We start from the raw sequence: 18,466 nt of genomic DNA, 5'->3' as shown, positions 1-18,466 counted from the left end.
GAACTGGTGGGCGGGACTAGCTCCTGCAGGGTCTGTGAAGGCCATGGCACCTTCTAAACTCTCTGTGTGCCTGTCCTCACTCCATTCATGCCACGGGGTTTGGATTTTACCCTTGTGTTTTCTCTCTGCCCTCTCCCATACCACCTTTCCCCTTCAAGGGCTTCAGGTTCCCCACCTGTGAATTAGGGAACTGGGCCAGCAGATCTCTGAGGTCTCATCTAGCTCTGACACTGGGACCCTTTTCTCTGTGCAAAGCAAGGAGTCTGATGCACACAGCATAGTATACAGTGTGTTCGCAGTAAGTATCTTCTGGGTGGATGAATAAAATACCAGCCCCCAGGGATTGCACTGTTGTCAACCTCAGTCTCTTAGCAAGAGAGGGGCCTCAGGGAGGGTGTGGATCAGCTTTAATTCTCCCATCTTGCAGGGCAGGAACAGGGTGTCTTAGAGCCACTGGGCATAAGAGGCAATGTGGTGTAGTAGAGGGGCTTGCCCAGGTGGCAGAAAGAGGAGCCATAAAAGGATGAGAACTGAGGACTGTGGACTCCCAGCCCAGGGGATGCTCTCTTTATACCAGGCCACCCCTGGTTGGAGAGATGGTAGAGTGATCATAAAGGAGAGTCACCGCTCAGTATGCAGGGCCCTGGGCAGGTCTTTGGACACAGGGTACTTGTGAGAACATGAGAAGTGAATGCCTTAGGCAACCTGGAAGGCTTTCAGAAGAGGTAAAGCTCGGCCTGGACTTTGAAAAACAGACTTGTATAAGGGGAGGTGTGAGAGGCCGACAGATACACAGACATGTATTGTTTCATGTATGTTTACCCATGTGCTCCATTACTTACATACCCCCCGCCATGTAGATATGGGTACGTGTGTGCATGCTAAGTCGCTTCAGTCATGTCCACCTCTTTGTGACCCTATGGACTGTACACCAGGCTCCTCTGTCCATGGGATTCTCCAGGCAAGAATACTGCAGTGGATTGCCATGCCCTTCTCCAGGGGATCTTCCCGAGCCAGGGGTCAAACCTGCATCTCTTATGTCTCCTGAATTGGCAAGACGGTTCTTTACCTCTAGCACCATCTGGGAAGCCCAGATATGGGTGTATCAAATAGACAGTTGCACAATCATACTGATCCACAAAAGCACATGCAAATTTTAAAGTCTTAGAGACAAACCTTTTCACTTACATGCACAGAAGCAGACTGTTACACACTCAGGTACACAAGAATCAGTGATATTCCACCAGCTTGAGAGTCAGAATTACACAGGGAAATATGCAAAAGCACAAATCCAAACAAATGTAAACAGACTCAATTATATGGATACAGGCATGCGGTTACACTCAGATGACTACACAAAGAGGAACCCACATGTTCAGAGTTACAGATACACAGCTACACAGCCACATTCAAGCATACAAATACAAATATCCAAGTATATGTCCTTCAAGGTCATGCAGAGGCACAGATAAAGTGGAGGGGTAGGTAGCTTGAAGCAGTGGATCCTGGTCTCAGTCTGGGTTTGAGTACAGGCTCTGTAGCTTAATGCTGTTTGACTTTGGACTCATCAGTTAACTTCATGGAACCTCAGTTTTCCCATCTGTAAAATGGAGATGATAAAAAGTATACCTACCTTAACAGAATTGTTTTGTGGATGAAATGAAGTAATGCATGAAAGCAGTTATCACAGTGCCTGGCACATAGTAAGTGCTATATAAAAGTGTTCTGTTATTATTTTGAACACAGTTACTACAGAAATATAGTCAGATAAATATATTTGCACGAACAAGCAGAGACAAGAGATACGCAGACACGTGACACTCACGGGGTAGTGGTTGATTGTCCCTAGCAGCGGCAAGGTTCCGAACCCCGCCTATCTGGAGCCCGGGCCCCTTGTTCTCTTGGTTCCACTGCAATCCTCAGAGGCAGTCCCTGGCTTGGGAGAGCGAGCGACCCGCCGGCCCCACCTGGACAGGCCCGGCCATTCCCAGAGCAACTGGGCGGGGCGGCTCAGCAGGTCTCCCAGGTCTTCGGAGAGGTGGAGCCTGACGGAGCTGCGCCAGGCCCCGCCCCTCCCCGGTCATTGGCCGCAGAGCCTGGGGGCGTGGCCGAGCCGGGGCTGGGGGCGCCTGCGGTGGCCGCCCGCGCTTCTCTCTGCCTCCCTCCTGTGGCTGCGGGCCCGGCGGCCGGGCTGGTTGGGCTGCGCTAGGGTTCCCGCGCCGGCTCCCGCGCCCACCATGGGCAACTCACACCACAAGAGGAAGGCCCCCAGCGGCCCCCGGGCCCGCAGCTTCTGGCGGTTCGGGCGGTCGGCGAAGCGGCCGGCAGGTAGGGGCTGGGGGTGGGGGCGGGGCAGGCGGGGAGGAGGGTCTGCCTGCCGCAGTTGCCGCCGCCGCTGCTGCCCTCTCCCGGGGCTTGTCGGGTGTGAGTTTGGGGGGGCCGGGAATCCCCCGCACAGACCCCACCCCTCACATGCAGACTAGACACATGTACGCACGAATACCCGCGGGCGGGCACACGTACATGTTCACAATCTACACGGTCACATACACAACACCCACTGAGACGTACGGACATGCAGACACAAAATCACATACAGGTTCACACCCACACCATCGTGGGACCCACAGATCCTGAGTGGGACACCTACCTATGTATATGGCTTATACAGCCACACAAACACCACCACACGCACAGATTCAGGCACAATCATTCATGGAGGTAGAGTTGCCCAACGTCTTCGGCACACATATGTACACACAGGTTCAAAACTGCACAACCATCCAGACCCTAAGGCACTTATACACAAACAGACACATTCACACACGCACATTTGGTCCCCAGGCTTTAGCCCCCACAGGCTGAAAGTTTGCAGGAGGGAGGGGGAGACAAAGGTGAAGGGGAGAAGCAGGAAACCAGGAGCTGGAGACTCGGGCCGCCTCCATCTGGCGTGATCGGGAGTCGGACTGGTTCTCTGGGTTCCCTCCCCACCCCCATCCGCACCGCCGCTGCCTTTATCTGTCCCCCATCCCCTCCCACCCGCGGTCCCCGTGGTCGCTGCCGCATCTCCCCCTTTCAGTGCAGCCACCGAGCTGGAACGCAGCCCTTCCCGGCGTGCTGCGGGATCCCTCCGCGTGTCACATTCCATCCTCCAAGTCGGGGGGAGGGGGCAGAATTGGGAAGGCCTCCAGCTCTAGGGCTGGGAGCCGGAATTCCTGGTTTCCCCCAGCGGGTGTGGCGATTCAGGGTATCCCCGCGTCCCAAGGGGTGTTGTGGAGGAGGGGCTGTCGAAAGTGCCTAGTTCCCTCACCTGGTGAATCCAGACATGGGGTAGGGGCAGGACAGTGAGCCACTCCCTACCCCACAAGATAAGGGGTCTCCAACAGAGTCTGTGTCTGCTGGTCTTTGGGAATGAGAGACTCCTAGAGAAGATGGCTTAGAGAGGCCTCCCTGTTGTGGTGGGGGAATACACTCATGTCTTCCCAGGTTCCACATTCCTAGAGGTTCTGAATTGAGCCTGATGATCTCATCCCTCCAGGCAGGGGGCGACAGAAAGGCCCCAGCCTGGGAATTAGGGGGGTCTGGGTTCTCCAAGTGTCTCTGGTATGGGCTCAAAGACCTTGAGCAAATTGCTTTCACTTTTTTGGACGTCCCTGGCTCCTAGAGGAGGCCTGTCTGTCAAATTAGGGCGGCGTAGCTTAGGTGACTTCTTGGGATCCTTGCAGTTTCTGGCTGGTTATTTCATGGTGAAAGGTACTGAGGTCTAGAGAAGGTGGACTTATCCAAGCTCACTGCCTGCAGTGGTCTGAAGAATAATCATGGTTATTAGGAAGAAGGTTAGTTAAATTCTGGGGTTAAATCTCTGAGGTTCCTCAGAAGCTGGGTTGATGAGAGACTCCTGAACTTTCCAGGCTCCCTGTCCCAGTAATCCTGAAATCTGGCCTGTGCCCACCTGTCTCTCCTCTCGGAATCTGCTCCGAGTGGGTGGGGCTGGGACTGGGGATCTTCATCTGCCCTCAGATGGCCACTCTAATCTGATGGTTTCCTGAGAACCAACTGTGGGTCCAGACTTGTGACCATTTGTGGTGGGAGAGAGAATTTAAGAGGGCTGTGTTTGCAGTCTTCTGCCTTCTGCCCTTGAGGAAGATGCCTGGGGCTTCTAGCAGCCCTTGTGTTCTTTCAGTTCCTGCTACAACTCAAGGGTCAACCAGGCTTTGAAGGTGTTCCTAAAAACCCAGAAAGCGATGTCAAAGCAACACAAAAGTAAGTGTAGGGGCTAGGGAATATTCTAGGCTATATTAAAAGGCTTTTGGGTTGGGGTCTGTTTTAGAAAACTGGGGAGCTGGTATTAAAGAAGTTAACTGTTGGGACTTCTCTGGCAGCCCAGTGGTTAAGACTCTGCGATTCCACTGCAGGGGCTTAGGTTCAACTCCTGGTCAGGGAACTAAGATCCCACATGCCCATATGAAATGGCAAAAAAAAAAAAAAAGAAAAAAGTTAACTCTACTGTTAACTGTTGATTAGATGAGAGAACCTGGCCAAGGATGCATTCCAGCTGTGGGTATGGTCATGAACAAAGGCTTTGACATTGAGTATGGAGGTTGGAAAGAAACATAGTTGAGGCTTCTTCCTTGTGCCTGGGAGGGGAAAAAGTGAACGTAAACTTTAATCTTTAATTTTACTTCTGCTGAGGATTCTGAGGCTTCCCTGGCCTCGGCCTCTGCTGACGCAGGCCTAGGTATGGGATTGAGGCTTGAGTACTTACTCCTTGGATTGGTCTGTGAAAGGATGGGGGAAAGAATGCCAGGCAAACAGAGAGGGCTGCAGTCTACAGGACGCAGGGAGCCAGTGAAGGTGTTTGAGCAAGGGAGGAGCCTATGAAAGTGGTGTGTTAGGAGGATGGCAGGTGCCGCAGGACAGGGTGCTGGGTGGGGTGGTGAGAGTAGAGACTCATAGAACAGTCTGGAGGCTGTTGCAGTAATCCAGGGGAGAGGTGGTGAAGGGAGGGCTGGGGCAGGGTGAGGACTGTGGGAGTGGAAAAGGAGTGGCCACTGCAGAGACACTGGGAGGAGATGGCAGAAGTGATGGGACCCGGGATTAATCAGATGTTGAGCTGTATGGGCCAGAGAGGGCTGTGAAGGCTCTGTGCCTGAGGCTGCATGACTGGGGGATGGTGGCAGAGATAAAAAAGAAAAAAGTGAAGTCGCTTAGTCATGTCCAACTCTTTGGGACCCCATGGACTGTAGCCTACCAGGTTCCTCCATCCATGGGATTTTCCAGGCAAGAATACTGGAGTGGGTTGCCATTTCCTTCTCCAGGGGATCTTCCTGACCCAGGGATCAAACCTGGGTCCCCGGCATTGTAGGCAGAAGCTTTACTGTCTGAGCCACCAGGGAAGTCCTATGCAGAGATAAACCTTATGCTAAACCCTTTACATCAGTTAATTCATGTGTCCTCCAGCTGTTTTACAAGCCAGAAGCTATTGTTCTCCCTATTTTACAGATGAGAAAGCTGGAGCTCAGAGAAGTTAAGTCACTTGTCCAAGGCTACTCAGCAAGGAGGTTGCTGAATGGGGATTCACACCCAAACCTGTCAGATTCCAAAGACTGCACTCTTAATTATTTTAGGTATAGATGGATTTCCTCCTAGGATGGAGGGGCCTGCAGGTCCTCTGATGAAGAAAGCCTGAGGCCCTGGGAGACTGGGACTCTGTGGGGAGCAAAGGTGGAGGAAACACTATGGAGGAAGGGCAGGGGTTGAGGACTAAGCATTGAACCCTCCAAGGGCTCGGCGAGGGAGCTGGTGGGCAGTGGGAAGGGAAACTGAGTTTTAAGGAAGGGTCAGCCCTGTGTTGCAAATGTCCTTGAACCATAGAGAAGGATGAGGATGGATGGGGAGAGGCCTCCTCATTGCTGGAAAGACATTGGAACCCGCTAGGATTGTGTGACCTTGGTTCTCAGGAATCCAACTCAATTCTCCCAGCCCCAGGCCAGCTGGGCAGTTAGTCCTGGGAAGTTTGGGGCACTGGTGGAGGATGTGAACTGGGAGCTCGAGCAGTACCCCCAGCACCCTGCCCGCTTCCTGTCCCCACATGCATTATGCTGTCAGGTTTATACACACGGCCCCCCTCCTGGTAGGGTTTATTTTTCCCACTTTGCAGATGAAGAAACTGAGGGACAGGACCAAGTCATTGGTGGAGTCAGACTCCCCCTGCCTCTGGACCTGGAGCCCCAGGGCCACAGCTGGGAGAAGGGGTGCTCCTGTTACCTCCCCTGCCCCCTTCCCTCTACATCTCTCTTATTTGACTAGGGTGGGACAACTTGTGATCAACTGTAAGTCTGGGCTTGCTTGTTGGAGCCCTGGGCTTCCAGATAAAGGGCTGGGCCAACCCTCTCTGGTCTGAGGGATCTGAGATAAGCTGAACCCCCTCGCTGCCCCAGGCCCTGACCCAAAATGAGGGACCACTACCCTCTTTCTTGGGGCAGAGTCATACATGCCAAGGGCTCTTTAGAACTTGTCTCCCCAGCCCTCCCACCTCATAGAGACTGAGGCCCAGAAGAAGGCAGTGCCTGGTTCAGGATCAGACTGCAGTGGAGGAGCAATGAGAGCTCAGGCCTAGGACCTCTGACTCCCAGGGCAGTGGGATATCTGGTGTGGGATCCGAACTCCCTTTCTTCCCAAACAGGGGGGTTAGGGCTACCAGATGGGGCTAGGTCGCTGAGGAGCTGATAGGAAGCTGATGTTAAGTGTCCCTTATCAGAGTTTATCTTAAAAATGGTTCTTAATGCCACTTGAGGTTTGAAGAGTGCTCCGCAAGTGGATGGGAGAGGAGGCCTCTGGTGGCATGGGAAGAGCAGCGGCCAGTCTGAGCTGGCCTCACATCCTGACTCTGCCGTTATTAGCTGTGTGACCTTGGACAGGTCACTAACCCTAGGGGAGTGCTTTTGTATGATGAGGGGCATTTAGTGAGACCATGTGTGTCTCAGTCATCACTCACTCAGTGCTAGCTTATTTACTGTTGTAAGTAAAAAGGCCCCACGGGGCTTCTTGGGTGGCTCAGTAGGTAAAGAATCCACCTGCAGTGCAGGAGACCTAGGAGACGTGGGTTCGATCCTTGGGTCGGGAAGATTCCCTGGAGAAGGACATGGCTATCCACTCCAGTATTCTTGCTTGGAGAATTCCACGGACAGAGGAGCCTGGCAGGCTGCAGTCTTTGGGGTTGCAAAGAGTCGGACATGACTGAGCGACTGTGCGCGCGCACACACACACACACACACACACCCCTACACACACACACACACACCCCTACACACACACACACCCCTACACACACACATACACACACACACACACACCGCTACACACACACACACACACACACACGGAGAGGCAGAGGCTCCCTCTGATGATAACACTTTGCCTTTACACTTGGTTGTGTGGCTTTAACTTTCCCAGGCACTCTATGAGTGGGGATTAGTCCCACCTTGCAGATACCCTGAGAGGCTGATTCTGTTCAAGGCCTGGAATCCAGACTTTCTGACTCCCGGCCTTTCTCTCTCCTGGCTTCATGGTGACTGCCTCTCTGGCATCTATAAAATGAGGATAATCATGCCTTGAAGGAACAAAGGAAAGGATTTGGGAAAGTCAGAATCGCACCCTGGCCGAAAGAGATTATTATGTCATTGTCAGCAACAGATGCTGACCCGGAAACTCATTATGACATTTACTAATATTATGGTAGCTAATTCCTCCCTGTGTTACTGTCTGTTCCCCCAGGCGCCTGTGGGATGGGATCCTCCTCTCCCTGTCCCTGGCACTCCCTGCCCCCAATATTTACCTTAGAACCAGCCTGTCAGCTCTGCCCAGGCTGGGGCGGAGCTTCGCACTGAGAAAAGGAAGGGGGATTCCCATTGTGTAGAAGTGGGGTACAGAGTTCTCCTACTTTGGCCCATGACTGAGGCTACTGCCCCCTTCCCCCTCTCCGACCTCTTAACTTCCTGAGACTTAGGGTCACTAAGGCATTTGGAGTGAGACCCGGGTTCTGGGCTCAGCCACTTCCTGGTTGGGTGACCTTGAGCAAGTCACTTTCCCGCAAGTCACTTTCCCACAGGCCTCCTTGCACTCATTTGTAAGAGGGGAGCTCATACCTTCCTTTCAAGTTTCTTGTTCTTCAAGTTCTTCGAGACAGTAGAAGAGAAAGTGTGTCGAGAACTGTAAAGCGCCTCCACCTGAGAGTTACATTTACTTCCCTTTGTCTTGCCTCGCCTCTAAGAGAATAAAATCTACCCGTGCTTTGGATGCTGCTCCTATAGGAAGGCTGTGGTCCCCTCTGGGCCTTGGGTGGCCCACCAGTACAGCTGTGGAGGGGCTGAGATGCAGGGGCCTCCAAACACCCTGGATCCTGGGTCTTGGCTCCAGAGCAAGGCCACCTGGGCAGCTGTGCCCTCCCCCTTCATTCCTCTCCCCTGAGTCAGGCCGGCCTGGTTGTGGGTGCGCCACAGCCCCCGCCCCTTGCTCTGGAACGGGGCAGGTTGAGGCCTCACCCCGTGGAGCATGTTGCCAAGACAGTGTGTACGCTTGCGCACAGGTGCACGTGGCCTTGGAGGGGCGGGGGCTCCCTGCCCCATTCCTCCTTGTTCCCAGGCTCAGGAGGGCCCCAGAGCCACGGATACATGTACCTGTCTTCGTGTACAAGCAGCCACCTAGCAGGGCCCTGCATGAATCTGTACAGTGGTGCTCACGTGGCTTAAGGAGGCATGGGTGTGCTTTGTGGATGTGTTTGTGAGGGGCCCGCCTGTGAGGGTGGCCCCAGTGGGACATTTTGGAGGTGCGAGCTGCACACCTCTGCTGGTGGACAGTATCTGCAGGTGTGTTTCCTGGTGTGCCCTGCATCTTGGGAGGCGTGCCTGGGATCAAGGTGTCTTCTCAGATCCAGGAAGCCTCCTCCCCCGGGCAGGTAGGCGGAGGCAGCATGGTGCGCCTCAGCCCGGCTGCACCTCTGAACTCTGCCAGGGCAGGAGGTCCTGGAACATGGACTCCAAGTGTGGCCTTTGCCAAGGTCCTTCCGTCCTCTGGGCCTCAGTTTCTTGGCGAGGTGCATGCTCTCCACCTAAGACTCAGCTTGCTGAGCCTCTCCCCAGAGGAGCTACAGGTGTGTTGACCTGTGCCTGAAGTGGCTCAGAGTGGCTTCGGCCCTGGCCAAGCCACAGTTGGTTGGGGGCAGGGTGTTGCTGGGGGAACCAGATGTTATCAAGTGTGAGAGCCTTGGATCAGACTGGGGAATTTGCAGCTGTGGCCCTGACCGCAGGCTGCAGGCCTGGGACCTTGATGCTCCCCTCCGCCCCTGGCTTAGCAGAGCTCAGCCCTTAGTTTCCCTGGTTGGGGAATGCTGAGCCTGACTTGGTCCTGCAGGGTTGAAGGCTCCAGTCTGGGGGCCAGCCAGAGCTTGGGCAGTCTCCTGGCTCTCTGAGCCTCACAGGTCAGTTACCAGGAGAGTACATTTGAGCACCTACCTCAAAGGACTGTTGTCAGATCTGAGAGGGCAGAGACTGCCTTCTGCCAGCGTCTGGCATGGAGCCTGGCATGAATTAATCACCCTACAAGTGTCACTCGACTGCTCTTTTCTGTTTGAGTAGGACTTATAAGAGGGGTGGATGGGTCTGGCCTAAGAGGGAGGGAAGAGTGGACGAAGTGGCCAAGAAACCTCCCATCTGTGGGGGTGACCTTCGCTTCAGAGGGAAGATCAGGTTTGTAGCTGGCACAGCAGGCAGAACATGGCTTTTGGATTCAAGTGGTCTTGAGTGCCAATGCTGCCCTGTCATTTACCAGCTTTATTATAATGCTTCCCTTCTCTGGTGTCCATTATCCTCATCTGTAAAATGGAGATAAACGTGCCTGCTTCTTGGGAATTCCCTGGTGGTCCAGTGGTTAGGATTCTGGGCTTTCACTGCTGGGGCCCAAGTTCAACTCCTGGTCAGGGAATGAAGATCCTGCAAGCTATGCAGTGCCGCCAAAGGGGAAAAAAAGCCTAGTTCTTAAAAGTGTTGTTTAGATTGCAGTGATCTGTGGATATATACTACGTAGCCCCACAGAATTTCGTTCTCTGGAGAGTGAAGGCTCAGCTGTCTGGGTGAGTGGTCCTTAGGAAGGGGCGCAGCAAGTGAAGGACCAGCAGAAGGGTCTTGTGGCATGGGAGCCACTGTGGATTCGTAGATCTCTAGGGACTCAGAGAGAGAAAGGTGCTGTGAGAGAGGGGTATCCTCAGGTGAGTTTGGGAGACCGCACTTTATGGTTCACAGATTTTCTCTTCCACAGTCTCAGCTACTCTTTTTTTTTTGGCTGAACCGCCTGGCATGGCATTCAGGATCTTAGTTCCCTAAGCAGGAATTGAACCTCTGCCCCTTGCAGTGGAAGCACAGAGTCTTAACCACTGGACCTCCAGGGAAGTCCCTCAGCTAGCTACTGTTTCTGGAGTTGCCAGGGGCAATCCCTTTTAACACTGTTAATACTCAGCTTAACCTTCAGTACTGACCTCTTGGGGTTCTTTGAATAAAATCCAGACTGCCAGCGCCAACGGGGCCCTCCCTGACCTGGCTGCTGCCCCTTCTCACCTGCTTTCTCTCCCTTGCTCACTGTATTTCAGCCACACTGGCCTCTGCTCTGTTCTGGGAAACCCACCCCACCACTCCTGCCTCAAGGCTGTAGGCTTGCTGTTGCCTCTTTCTAGAAGTTTCTGTGCCCAGCACTTGGCCTGGCCGGCTCCTTCTCATTCTTTAGGTCTTGCTTCCAATGGCTTTCCTTTGATGCCCCCTCAAGTTACGCACTTCCTGTCACAGCTCCTCAGCCTTCACTATCTGAAATTATTCTGTTAGTTCACCTCATTCATGTATTCATCAAATATTTATTGAACTCATTGTATGTGCCAGACACTAGGGATATACTGGTGAACAAGGTAAAAATTCTCCATTAGCTATAACCCCTAGTACTAGTTTAATAAATATTTGCTGATTAAACGAATGTCTTACAAAGAGTAGTTATTGGCCTTGTTTCCATAAGGGGTTATTACTTGTATGTGATGGGGCTGGATTTGAACCTGGACCCGAGTTCCCTGCAAGTGCCTTCCTGCCCCCACTCTTATTGCCCTCATCTATGAGCTGTTTCTTGGCTAATTCTGTTCTCCTTGCCGGTGATCCAGCAGAGTCACTGAGTCAACAGAGTGAGGCCAGTGGGAAGGATGCTGGGCAGGAGGGGCAAGAAGTCTGTGTGGAAGGCCTGCCTCTTTCATGTGGCCTTGCAGAGTTCACAATGCTTCCTTCTGGGGTTGCTGATGTCATGTCACCCAAGTGGAAAGAGTCCTTTGGAAAACCTGGGGCTGAACACACACATGAGGGGCTGTTAGCACCTGCTACCATGATGGGTGTCTCCCTGGCTTCCCAGCATGTGTCCTGGGCTGGCTCCCACTCCTCCAGAACCTCTGCCAGTGGCTTTGCTATCCCTACAGGCAGTCCTGAGCCTCTGCTTGGCCACTGCCTGCTCTGAGATCCTTTCCCAGGGAAGCACCCTCACCAGCCAGGACTTGGGGCTGGGCATCATGCCAAGTCTAGTCTAGTGGCTCTTCCCCCTCCCATCTGGCAGTTGGGACCCTTGCCTTAGCTCTGGCTCCTGACTGTTTAGAAAGACTTGGGAAGTGGGGCAGGGGGGAGGGCATTGGGCGGCCCCTGGAGTTGATTATCTTTGACCCTCCTAGTCATCCCCTCTACAAGAGCGGGGTATTCAGAGACTCTGGGCCTCAGTTTCCCTGTCGGAGCCTGGGAGGGTTCCTGTGCCAGCCCCGCACTCGGGGGCGGTGTCGGTGGTGGGCGGGATCAGTGGCGAAGGTGGGAGGAGGACCTGGGGAGCAGCCCCTCCCCCTCCTCTGGCTGGAGCCGGCGCTCTGCAGCTGGGCTCTGGCAGACTGGTCCCCTCAGCGCTGGGTTCTGGCGAAGAAGGCGTAGCTGGGCGTTCTGGAGAGGTCAGCGTAGGGGACGGCCCCAGTGGCACCTGCAGTCATGGTGGTGTTCCTGGGCCGCCACCTCCCGGCGCTCCTCGGGCTCTTTAAGAAGAAGGGTGAGTGGGTGTGGCTGGGGGGCTTAGATGAGGGATCCCCGACACCCCCATTTGCCAGACCCTTCTGTAGGATGGGGGATCGAGGCCGGGGAAGGTCATGGGATGGGGGCTGGGGGCTGGTAATGAGGCCAGACTGCCCTGTCGGCCGCGATGCCTTTGTCCACTGCTCTTCCGCTGCCTTTGTCTGCTCTCTGCTTGTTCCGAGGGCGGCTCTAGGTGTCTCTGACCTTGAAGCCTGTAGCCCTCCGGCAGGATTGCCTTCCTCCAGGGGTGCTCATACTTTACTGGGTACATCCCAGTACTTCAGTTCCAAGAGGTAGGGCACCCCCTCCCAGGTGGGCTCAGGTGTGTGTGAGGATGGCAGGTGGGGAGCAGAGTAGAGAGGAAAGTAGTAACCCTGGAAGTTGGGGAGCAGGTCAGGGAAATCCTGTTTGAAGGCCTGGGGGTTTGTTTTGAGGGGAGGGGCCTCTCCCCACTTTCTTCTAGGATATGGGCTTTCAGGCCTGGATTAAGATATAGGGGCCAGAGCTTATTAGACTTTTGGGGGGTGCCAAAGGGCCCCCAAATGTGGGTATGATTCAGGAGGCCCCTCTGGGAACCTGTAGTTTAGTCTTGGCTCTGACTGCAGTTTGCTGGGTGACCTTAGGCGAGACCTTTCCTCTTGGGGCCTGCTTATGGACTTGTAACTCAGGAGATTAGGGAGAGGATCTCTGATGACGCCCCCCGCTCTGACCTTGTGGGTTTCCTGAGGATTCCTTGGGCAGGAGCTCAGCTGTTGAGGGCTGGGCTGAGGAGGGAGGAAGGGACAGGTCAGGTGTCTGAACTGAAGACCCTGATCTTGGGGCGTGGCCCTTTAAAGGGCTTGTTTTGTTCCTGTTGCTCCACAAGGTGCTGCCAAGGTCATGTGACACATACCAAGCTTTTGCTTATGTTGTGGGTTCCATTTAAAGGGGAGCTGGGGCTGCACACTGCTGACACAGCCCCCTATTCCCAGGATTAGGTGACCAGCTCCTCCATGGGCAAGGCCTGTAACAAGATCCTTTGTAATGGATCCATGGCTCGTTGGCATCAGGGCCTGGGCCTTGAGGAGACGGGGATACCTGGGACTGGTCCCCAAGAGAGGCTGGAGTTGCTTCATCTAGGAGTGGGTGGAGGGGCTGGGATCCATCTTCTCCCCTCCCCTGCCTATCCTTCCACTAAGGGACAGCTGCATGGGTGAGTGGGGGACCCAGGAGGCCATATCCTTGGTTTAGCCCACACCCCAGGACTTCTGGGAATCCAGTTATGACCGGTGTTAGAGCCCACCCCTTCCTAGTGTCCCGTGTGTCTTTTTCTTGGACCTGGGCCAAGGAGGTGTACAAAAAAGGTGGTTTGTCTTTCTGCAAAGTCGAGTTCGGAATCTGGAGACAAGAGAAATGTATTTGCTCTGGCCTGTGTGTACACTGGAGTGTCTTACATGGGGCTCTGAGTGACAGTTGTGGGTATATATGGGTACTGTTTGCGTAGATTCAGAATGGGGACTGTGGGAGTCGTGTGTATACCTGGGGGCTGGGTGTGCTGTGGTGTGGGCACACAGATGTGGTTATACTTGGATGCTATTTGTTTGTGTACACACTAAATGAAGCCTGTGGGTGTTGTGTGCATATATAATAGGCATATATGCCCCTATATGGGGCCCTTTGTGTCTTGTGGGTACTCAGATATATGTACAGTTGGATACAGCTTGAGTATATATTGTGTTGGCCAAAAAGTTCATTTGGGGAGTTTTCTATAAGATGTTAATGGAAAAACCAGAATGAACTTTTCAGCCAACCCAATTCTTGGGGGCTGTGTGTATGGAGTATATACCCGGGGACTGTGGGTTGTGAGTACAGACTAGGAGAAGTCTGTACTGGGCAGGTGCCCTGTGCACCCTGGGGACTGTGGGTGTCCTTGCTGCAGTGTCTGTACATTCGCAGGACCCAGATGCCTTTGGGCCTCACTTTCCTTCCTCCTTCATCCCACCAGGCTCTGCCAAGGCTGAGAGCGACAAACGACTGAGTGTAGGGCCCGGCCAGGGGCCAGGGTCTGTAGTGGATGACCACCAGGACAATGTCTTCTTCCCCAGTGGGCGACCGCCCCACCTGGAAGAGTTACACACGCAGGCCCAGGAAGGGCTCCGTTCCCTCCAGCACCAAGGTAACTGCCTCCCTCCGCGTCTAGCGATGCTTTCAGCTCACTCAGGGGCCTGGCTCAGCATGCCTCTCTGATGTCTTTCAGAAAAACAGAAACTGAACAAGGGTGCCTGGGACCATGGAGACACCCAGAGCTTACAGGTGCGCCCTGCCCCCAGCTCAGTCCTGACTCTCTTCCTCCCTTCCTGCTTGACTTGACCTCTGCCAAGTATGTCTTTGAACCTTTCTGGATCTGTTTCCTTTCTGTATTGTGAAAACTAGACTAGTTGCCTGCTGAGGGCTGGTCCAGGGTAGCTCTGGTGGATGCCTGCTCAGTGCTAGGTGACACTGGGACAAGGTTAGGAGGGGTGAATCTGAGTCAGAAGTTCAAAAGGGGGAGCCTGCAGAGGCAAGCGTCAGCCCCACTCACGCCTATGGGCTGATCCTTCTTCTCCCAACAGTCTTCCCGCACTGGGCCAGATGATGATAGCATCTCCTTCTGCAGCCAGACCACGTCCTACACGGCTGAGAGCTCCACGGCAGAGGACGCGCTCTCCATCCGCTCTGAGATGATCCAGCGCAAAGGTGTCTGCTCACCAGCCAGGGATTCTTGGGCAAGGGAGGGGGAGTGGTGGGCACCCAGCACCTGCAGTTTTCCCTTTTCCTCCTAATCTAGTGTTTCCCAAGACACTGTGACTCAGTGAATTCAGGAAACATAGTACCCTATGTCCTCTTGGAGAGTCGTGATGAATGTTAACTGAAAAGCAGGGTAGTTCAGAGTTGAGAAACCTGGGTTTGAGCCTTATGTTGATACAGCTATATGATCTTGGGCCAACCCTTTACCTCTCTGTGTTTCTGTTTGATGTTCTATAAAAAAGAGGACAAGAATGCTTACCTTATGGGAACAAACGCCAAGTGTTTAGAACACATAATAAGTGTTCACTAAATGGAAATTATCCTTATTGACCTAGTAGAACCTTGCAGAAGAGCATCTAGCTTTAACCCAGTTTTGCCCATGCCTACTTGACGGTGGAAATCTTTTTTCACAGAGCTCTTGTAAATAGTCTGTAAAAGTCGTGCTTGCCGGAATGTGCCCCAAGGCCTGCTCTAACAGTTTCTCTCCCCTGGACTGGTCCCCAGGCTCCACCTTCCGGCCCCACGACTCGTTTCCCAAACCATCTGGAAAGTCGGGGCGCCGGCGGCGGGAGCGGCGGAGCACGGTGCTAGGACTACCGCAGCACGTGCAAAAGGAACTCGGTGAGCACCCCATTGAGGAGGCTGTGGTTGGGAGCCCTGGCCCACCCCTCCGCTGACTCCCGCCCACGTCTCCACTGACTCCCACGTCCTCCTTGGTCCTTCCAGGCCTGCGGAATGAACGTGAGCCACCAGGTACGCCTCGGCCTCCGGGTCCACGGGACGCTATACGCATTCCCACAGTGGATGGCCGTCCGGCAGGCCCGGCCGCAGGGCCGGGGGCCAGGGTGTCCCTGCAGGCGCTGGAGGCAGAGGCTGAAGCCGGGGCCGGGGCCGAGGCCATGCTGCAGCGCCACATCGACCGCATCTACCGCGATGACATGCTCTTCGGCCGGTCCACGGGGGCGCGGCCCCCGCCGCTAACCCGGCCCATGTCCCTCGCAGTGCCCGGACTGACGGGAGGGGCCGGGCCTCCAGAACCCCTGAGCCCGGCCATGTCCATCTCGCCCCAGGCCACCTACTTGTCGAAGCTGATCCCACACGCCGTGCTGCCGCCCACGGTGGACGTGGTGGCCCTGGGCCGCTGCAGCTTGCGCACCCTGAGCCGCTGCAGCCTGCTCTCAGCCAGCCCGGCCTCTGTCCGCTCTCTGGGCCGTTTCTCCTCGGTCTCCAGCCCGCGACCCCGCAGCCGCCACCCTTCCTCCTCCAGCGATACCTGGAGCCATTCTCAGTCCTCCGAGACCATCGTGTCTGATGGCTCCACCCTCTCCTCTAAGGGTGGCTCTGAGGGCCGGCCAGAGGGCTCCGTGGCCAACAGTAGCGTGGCGCCCCCTCCGCAGGGGGGCAGCGGGCGGGGCTCTCCCAGCGGGGGCAGCACCGCCGAAGCCTCGGACACTGTCAGCATTCGGAGCGGGAGCCAGTTGTCTGGCAGGAGCGTGTCGCTACGTAAGCTGAAGCGGCCCCCGCCGCCTCCCCGCCGGACCCACTCGCTCCATCAGCGCAGCTCGGCAGTCCCTGATGGGCCCTTGGGGCTGCCTCCCAAGCCCGAGCGGAAGCAGCAGCTGCAGCCGCCCCGGCCGCCCACCACTGGAGGGTCTGAAGGGATGGCGGCCCCGCCCTGTCCACCCAGCTCGGCAGGCGGCTGGGTGTCTGGCTTGTCTCCAGGTGGCTCCCGGCGTCCCCCACGCTCCCCGGAACGGACACTCTCCCCCTCCAGTGGATACTCGAGCCAAAGTGGTACCCCTACCCTCCCCCCGAAGGGTCTAGCAGGGGCTCCTGCTTCCCCCGGCAAGGCCCAGCCCCCCAAACCAGAACGCGTCACTTCCCTTCGATCTCCTGGGGCCTCGGTCTCCTCCTCGCTCACGTCTCTGTGTTCCTCTTCCTCTGATCCAGCACCCTCAGACCGCTCTGGTCCTCACATGTCGACTGCCCTGGGCGACAGGTTTGTCATACCTCCTCACCCCAAGGTGGCTGCCCCCTTCTCCCCACCTCCCTCTAAGCCCAAGAGTCCAAACCAAGCTGCCCTTGCTCCTGCTGTAGTCCCGGGGCCGGTCTCTACCACTGCTGCCAGTTCTGAGTCCCCACCCACTCCCCAGACATCCCTGACCCCACCTCAGGCATGTGCTGCCTCCAAAGACCAGTCACCCCCTCCGTCCCCACCACCATCGTATCACCCACCCCCACCCCCCACTAAGAAGCCAGAGGTGGTTGAGGGGGCCTTGTTTGCCCTGGAGACCGCTGAGGAGCCCTTCGAAGATCCCAACTGGCCCCCTCCCCCACCTCCTACCCCAGAGGAGCAGGACCTGTCCATGGCCGACTTCCCACCACCCGAGGAAGCCTTTTTCTCTGTGGCTAGCCCTGAGCCCGCAGGGCCTTCACCCCTCCCAGAGGCCTCCTTATCTGCTGTTTCCTTCCAGAACCAGCCCTCTGGTACCCCAGACCCTCCTCCAGCCCCGCCAGCCCCACCTGCTGCCGGCTCTGTCGCAGGGCTCCTGGCCAAGGCCCCTCGGAAGGAGCCGGTGGGCTGCAGCAAGGGTGGGGGCCTTCCCCGGGAGGATGCCAGCCCACCCCTGGTCACACCCTCACTCCTGCAGACGGTTCGGCTGCGCTCTGTGGGCCCTCCCACGGTGGCTCCAAATCCAGCATCGGGGCCATCGCCCCCCCAGAAGCCACTCCGAAGGGCCCTTTCAGGGAGGGCTAGCCCTGCATCTGCAGCATCCTTGGGGCTCCATGCGGCTGTTCGGCTCAAGGCCTCTAACCTGGCTGTCAGCACGGACCCTGTGGGTGCCCAGCCCAATGGACCACCTGAGGCAGAGCCACGATCCCCTGCCTCTACGGCCAGCTTCATCTTCTCCAAGGGCACTAAGAAGCTGCAGCTGGAGCGGCCTGTGTCCCCGGAGACCCAGGCTGACCTCCAGCGGAACCTGGTAGCTGAACTAAGGAGCATCTCAGAGCAACGGCCACCCCAGGCCCCAAAGAAGCCACCTAAGGCTCCCCCGCCCGTGGCTCGCAAGCCTTCTGGGGGCGTTCCCCTTCCCACCTCCCCCAGCTTTCCTCGGGCTGAGCCCCTTACTGCGCCTCCCACCAACGGGCTCCCCCATGCCGAGGACAGGACTAAGGAGGAGGTGGCAGAGAATGGAAGTGTCCTGCAGCTGGTGGGCCCTGAGGAGCAGAAGCTGGGCCCACCCACTACAGGTACAGTGGGCTGGGAGGGGTGGGGTGTGGAATCCAGCACTGGTCATGGGACATAGGTATCGAAGTTCTGCCCTTAGGGACTTGCTCTTGATCTTGAAGGTTTTTCTGGTCTCAGGGTGTCTGGGGAGGGTGACCTGTCACCTCCGATGAGCTCCATTGAAGGAGTTTGGTATGAGGGTCTCTGGAGTCAGACCTACTGAGTTTGAATTCCAGCTCTTTCATTTTATCCACCCATCCTGGCCTCGAGTTCCTCACTGTGAAGTGTGAGGAGTGATACTTTATAGAGTGTCGAGCCCCGTGCTGTTGGCGTGGTCAGTAAA

At 55.8% G+C, this 18,466-nt stretch overlaps 1 protein-coding gene and 1 long non-coding RNA gene across 5 annotated transcripts in view; one reads left to right on the top strand and one right to left on the bottom strand.

Annotated features, from left to right (window-relative positions):
• The window catches only part of NHSL3 (NHS like 3), a 28,838-nt gene that overhangs the window by 8,153 nt on the left and 2,219 nt on the right, over nucleotides 1-18,466 (top strand). For 2 of the 4 annotated variants that reach the window (XM_069578636.1, XM_069578633.1), the window contains exons 2-6: nucleotides 14,113-14,283; nucleotides 14,365-14,420; nucleotides 14,720-14,843; nucleotides 15,399-15,515; nucleotides 15,621-18,146. In XM_069578636.1, coding sequence (XP_069434737.1) covers nucleotides 14,113-14,283; nucleotides 14,365-14,420; nucleotides 14,720-14,843; nucleotides 15,399-15,515; nucleotides 15,621-18,146 — 2,994 coding nt within the window. Of the gene's footprint in view, nucleotides 1-2,116; nucleotides 2,329-11,949; nucleotides 12,106-14,112; nucleotides 14,284-14,364; nucleotides 14,421-14,719; nucleotides 14,844-15,398; nucleotides 15,516-15,620; nucleotides 18,147-18,466 lie in introns of those variants that run through there. The other 2 variants (XM_069578637.1, XM_069578635.1) reach the window with 2 other exon arrangements.
• Nucleotides 1,155-1,994, bottom strand: LOC138434279 (uncharacterized). Its single transcript, XR_011254707.1, has 2 exons — nucleotides 1,826-1,994; nucleotides 1,155-1,600 (listed from the first exon to the last, which is right to left on the bottom strand). It is a non-coding gene; the product is annotated as an uncharacterized lncRNA (long non-coding RNA).

The sequence above is a fragment of the Ovis canadensis genome, chromosome 2 (assembly GCF_042477335.2).
Source record: "Ovis canadensis isolate MfBH-ARS-UI-01 breed Bighorn chromosome 2, ARS-UI_OviCan_v2, whole genome shotgun sequence".
Classification (NCBI taxonomy): Eukaryota; Metazoa; Chordata; class Mammalia; order Artiodactyla; family Bovidae; genus Ovis; species Ovis canadensis.
Note: the sequence above shows the minus strand (reverse complement) of the source record. Positions and strands in the feature narration are given on the sequence as shown.